Below are 6,000 nucleotides of genomic sequence, written 5' to 3' on the forward strand. Positions count from 1 at the left end.
TCCGGCATTCCTCCCCCATCCGTAGCCTCCGTTCAGCAAATAAATATTGAGCAACTGGACAAACAGTGTTTTCTGAGAGATTTTCATTGCGTGACGAGTTACAGATGTGCTTTGAAATAATTTGTTCCTCTATCCTGGATGCAGATTAGCAGACGGAGGCTTTCATTAGCCTGCAGTCGGTGCACGGGCAGATGGGAGCTTTCAATACTACTGTGATTTCTGAAGAAACAACACATACTGTAGCCGAATATTTTTCCTCACGGTGCTTGGGAAAATGAATCTTATGGAAAATATTATTTTGGGCCGGTGGACGTCAAGGGAAATTCCACACAGCATGACAATTTACTTTATTTGGGGCTTTTTTTGAAATCCTCTGTCACCTCTGATTACAATGAGCTGAATGTATCAGTTACACATGTGCTACACATGATATTCTACCTGAGCCGTCCCGTGTATTGTGGCCACCTCGGCTGGTGGTGGTTGGGTGAGGTTGCACATCATGCAAAAATTAGACGCATTCGACCTGAAGCCTAACGTGCAGGGATGGATCGGCCGAAGACAGAAGCACAGCTCAATGACGTCTGAACCAAGGTTCTAATAGTTTTGGATTTTTCATTATAGTTTAGTTTTATTTCGTTTTGACTTTTTTTCTCTAATTCAGGTAGTTTTAATTAGTTTTTAGAGCAGGTTTGCTAGTTTTTATTAGTTAATTTTTTTTTTCTAAATGCTTAGTTTTAGTTTAGTTTTAGTATTAATTTTAGTTTTTTCATATCTTTTCTCTTCTTCGTTGTATTCAAATAAATCCCAGACAGGACTCTGCTGCTTTCTCCCAACTTTAGTCTCCATGTTTCCAGGTAGAGTGGGGACCAGAAGACGACTGGAAACCACAAGTAATTAGAAGTGACGGACTGTGAAGTGTCGTATGGTGCCGCTAGCTAAAATTGCTAGAGCGAAATAAATCGCTTTTGTATCAATCCGATGTTGGCAAAGACGAAAACAAAGGGAATTTCATCCATAATTTTTCTGCGTTTTAGTTAGTTTTGTAGCACACAATGTAATTTCAGTTAGTTATCGTTTTTTTCTTTTAATTATAGTTTTTATTTATTTCAGTTCACGAAAATGTTTTTTTTTCAATTCTAGTTTTCATCATTTTGTTAGTTTTCGTTAACAATAATAACCTTGGTCTGAACCCACGAAATACTGACTGTAGAGTTCAAGCTTTGGTGTTTTTAATGTATTTAACTTGTGATTTTCCATTGTGTGGGTTTAGTTGTGTTAAATAAATACACAAATAAAGTTAATAGACAATGAGGATTTGTTTCGGGCGATGATGAAACAACAAAATCCACTCTAATTTCTGTTTTTTCCACATTATAAATACTATTTTCACTATAAATACCTTGTACTGATCTGCAGTTTATTGTATTGATTATTTATTGTTTATTGTGTGATTACTGTGTGGATTTGCTTCCTAAACTTGTGAGTATTTTTAGATGCACACTATTTTAGTCGTTAATGCTTGAAAAAGTCTCATTAAAATACCAATCTACCCGTATGTTGACAAGTGTTTAAACATAGAAATACTACGATCAAACTATGATGATGAATGGATTTAGTTAAAAATATTAATTTGAACCAAAGAAATACTGACTGTGGAGTTCAAGCTTTGGTATTTTTAATGTATTTAACTTGTGATTTTTCCATTGTGTGGGTTTAGTTCTGTTAAATAAATACACAAATAAAGTTTACAGACAAATGAGGATTTGTTTCAAACGATGATGAAACAACAAAATCCACTCTAATTTCTGTTTTTTCTACATAATAAATACTGTTTTCCTTGTTTTGTCATTGACAGTGTTTACATTTGCAGATTTTCCCACTCTTATTTGAGCCTAAACTGTGATTCATCTGTCTCCTCTTCCTCAGATCCATCTTTTGGCAGATCCAGATTGTGTCCAGATTGGTTTTGGAAAGTCTGGACACCAAAAACCACAAGAAATGTGAGATTTGCAAACAATCCAATCAGTCTAATTAACTCCATTTCTGCAATTCTTCAACTTGTACACATGCACGGTCTGTCTTCAGGAGCTCAAACTGGATTCTAATGCGTGTGTTGTGTTAATGTGATGATGGACAACAACGTCAAATCCAGTATCTGAACTGAACTAAAGGGACAGAAGCCAAAGAAATAGTCTACAGGAGGGCTGCATGGTTTTGGCCAAAAATAAAATCCTGATTTTTCACCTCTAAAAAGTCCATTTTTGATTTCGATTCGGGCTGGTAGTGGTGTTTTAGCTGGTGTGTTATTTTCATGTGCACTCCACAACGCAACGCAACGCACTGCTCCCACTCTGATGTGTGATGATGTTTGACGTGCTGAAAAAAGTCGGTTGTGCTGCTGTCTTTGACTGATACCGCTTTCAGGATGAGTTTGCAGCGAGGAACGGTTTGGTCGTCATCGGAAACTTCAAATTCCTACCAGTTCCACACAACCGACTTGCTCTTGTTATTTTTAGCCATGGACTTCTCACTCTCCTGAGCAAAGGCCATTTTTGTACTGATGTGTGGAGACCAAAGACTGTGGAACCACTCGAACAGTTAGGGGGAGGAGCCTACAGTAGCCTGGAGGAGGAGCTTACGGTAGCCTGGAGGAGGAGTTTACGGTAGCCCAGAGGAGCAGCCTACGGTAGCCCGGAGGAGAAGCCTACGGTAGCCCGGAGGAGGAGCTTGTGGTATCCCGTAGGAGGAGCTTATGGTAGCCCAGAGGAGCAGCCTACGGTAGCCTGGAGGAGCTTAAGGTAGTCCGGAGGAGGAGCTTATATAGTCTGGAGGAGGAGCTTATGGTAGCCCGGAGGAGGAGCTTATGGTAGCCCAGAGGCGTGTGCCCCACAGACACGAAAGAGATGAAATTTGATTTGATAATAAATTCTTTTTAAACATAGTACATAACATGTATAGACTACATAGACTTTTGTATTGATATGTAGAGTTAGACATATGTAGAATCCACGTCACCAACCAAACCAAAAGTTACTGATGTTCAGTGTATCTGGACACAAATAGGATCTAATTTCTCACCAATTATAATGTCGTCATAAATGCCTCTACTGATCTAAACTGTTTAATACTTGTTGATAAAGTAATCCTATCAATACATGTAAATAATTGGAGTAAAATACAGTTTTATCATCTTTTCATGGTCATCAGATATGACCCACGTGGACGTTCAGAGTTACCGTGGAAACACCGTCATCATGCACCTCTCTTTAGCGGCTCAAACTGGGTTCTAACTTGTATAAATAAACTGTGTGTAAATAAAGCTACGCCGCTGCGAATCAGACGCGTGTTTACGAAGGTAGGTTTGGATTCGACAAATATCAAAGTTTTGCAGAAAGAAAAATGACGCGGCGGGTCTCTCATCCCCGACGGCTGTCTGTCCAGCACATGTTGACAGTGCGGTTTCTCCCTCATCAGTTTATTAGGTTACAACCTAACGCAAAGCAACCCATATGAAATCATTTACAAGTATTTTTTCAACTCGTCGCGCTGCTGATTACTGAAGAATTTCCTTAGCAACAAAATTCTTACACGTCTATTTCTAATTTGTGGTTATGTACCGCTGGAACTGTTCAAGACGGGGGAATTCAGGGTTGTTGTTTTTTTGTTTTTTTTTTGTCTATAACTATGGCGTCATTCTCCAAAATCAGTAAAAAACCAAGGTGGTAATAATTAGGCTGCGTATTAGAGCTCTCATGCATGTTTCAATAGGAAGGGCCTTCACCTCCATCCATCAAACTCATCCTCCAGCTCCGAGCTCTTCGGAGTACAAAGCGAAGGATGACAGTGCGGCCTGCGAGCCTGATGGCTGGGGCTATATGATGTGGAAACCACTTCCTCCCCTTCATCAGGGGCACTGGGTGGGTACGCCAGGTGGTTCCTATCACGTGCCATTAAACATCAGAGGCCGAGGGTGCAGCTCGTGGGAGGTAAAAGTGAAAACATCCTCGGCGACGCTTACCGACGCTCATTTTAAGTGACGGGAAGTTTGTGTGACGGGTGACAAATGAAAGGAGGGAAACCTGACGGGAGGACGAGCACCCCCCCCCCCCCCCCGCCCCCAGAGGGTACGAGGTTTCACTGCAAGGTTTGACGGGTAGAAAAAAAAAAAAGGATGTGAATCATATGCTACGGACTTCACGGTCGCCAGATCTGAACCCGAGTGAGTGAAGGGCAGCAGACCCACCTCCACCATCAGAACCCCACATGGAGAGTATGAGGTGGAGGAAAGAAAACAGAAGGAACGAGCTCTGGATTTAATTAAAGCAGCTACGACTACGGAATATGAAGACGAGCAGAGGACACTGTGGAGGAAGATTCAGAAGTACACACAGATCTACTGCTGCCATACATTAAGAGATAGATAGATAGATAGATAGATAGATAGATAGATAGATAGATAGATAGATAGATAGATAGATAGATAGATAGATAGATAGATAGATAGATAGATAGATAGATAGATAGATAGATAGATAGATAGATAGATAGATAGATAGATAGATAGATAGATAGAAATGGACAAAATAATAAATAAACATTAATAGAACTGGACAAAATAATGGGAAGTATGTCAGCTTGATAAACAGATAATTCAAAAAATAATGGTAAAAAGAAAAAAAGTGATGTACAGTACACTGGTACAATGGACAATCATAGGCATCAGCAAAAAATAAGCAGCAAAATTAATGAGAAATGAACAAAATTTCAGAAAATAGGGAACAAAATTAACAAAAAGAACAGAATAAGACAGACAGACAGACAGACAGACAGACAGACAGATAGATAGATAGATAGATTATAAAATATATATATAAATAAGTACCAAACGAACAAAATAATGAACAAAATTCATAGAAATTGACAAAAAAAATGGAAAATATGTCAGCTTGATAAACAGTGAATTAATGCTTAAAAAAAAAAAAGGTAAGTGATGGTACTCTGGTACAATGGAGAAACATAAACATCAGCAAAAAATAAGCAGCAAAATTAATGAAAAATGAACAAATTTTAAACAATAGGTGACAAAATGAACATGAAAAAGTAAAATAAGAATGAAACTAAAGAAGAAAAAAATAAAAATAGACACGAACTACGAATAGACACAATATTAATAATACTGACTGACAAAAACATCCATCATCTGTGTATGTCCTGGAGAGATCTGCATATAGATTTACAATATACATACATTTAATATTTACAGCTAAATCACTATTATATACAAGTATTAGTTTTAAAAAAAATCACCATAAAACATCTTTAAAACCTCCCTAAAACTTTGCTAAAACTACTAAAAATCTTCCATTTCTCTCTCACTGACTGCACTCTGCTGCCCCTGATAGTATTGGAGGAAATATGGTACTTGCTTGTGATTTGAAAGTCTTTATCCATTGCTATTTTTATGCAAATTGTCCGTACATTACAATCAGAACTGCTCATCCCTCAGTTACTTCCCTTGTCATCTCTGGAGAAAACCTCAGGCCTCAAACAAGAACCACACGTCCTAAAAAATACCCTCTTATACAAGTTTTTTTTAGAATTAAATGCCGCATTTACTATGTTTTCGGTACTTTATTGTTATAAGTTGTTTACACAGTTGTTTTCTGAGGTTACAAGCATTTGTTGAATCGGACACACAAGTCCATTTGATCAAAAAACATTAGATAAAGTTGCGATATGACAAAAGGCTCGATGTGTTCAGGGTTTTTTTTTTTTAACCAGTCGTTTGATCCGGCCAGTCAGTTTCTACATTCACTGGCACCATGTGGGTTTTTATTTGTCCAGGGTAAACAGCTAATACTCATTGTTGAGCACAGTTTTATCTTTTAGAAACAGATAAACCCCAGGGCTCATTGTAAAGGTTAAAGGTTAAGGTCAACTCGCTCTATTATCTCCGTAGGGAAATTCGCTCTTTGCGTTTTACCCATTCCAATGCAAACA

General features: G+C 38.3%; 1 protein-coding gene across 1 annotated transcript in view; it reads right to left on the bottom strand.

Annotated features, from left to right (window-relative positions):
• Window positions 1-3,951, bottom strand: part of LOC115425555 (cilia- and flagella-associated protein 299-like) — a 145,562-nt gene extending 141,611 nt beyond the window's left edge. Inside the window, exon 1 of the mRNA XM_030143182.1 lies at window positions 3,782-3,951. Coding sequence (XP_029999042.1) covers window positions 3,782-3,951 — 170 coding nt within the window. The remainder of the gene's footprint in view (window positions 1-3,781) is intronic.
• Window positions 3,952-6,000: the final 2,049 nt, after the last annotated feature.

Source organism: Sphaeramia orbicularis, chromosome 9 (assembly GCF_902148855.1).
Source record: "Sphaeramia orbicularis chromosome 9, fSphaOr1.1, whole genome shotgun sequence".
NCBI lineage: Eukaryota > Metazoa > Chordata > Actinopteri > Kurtiformes > Apogonidae > Sphaeramia > Sphaeramia orbicularis.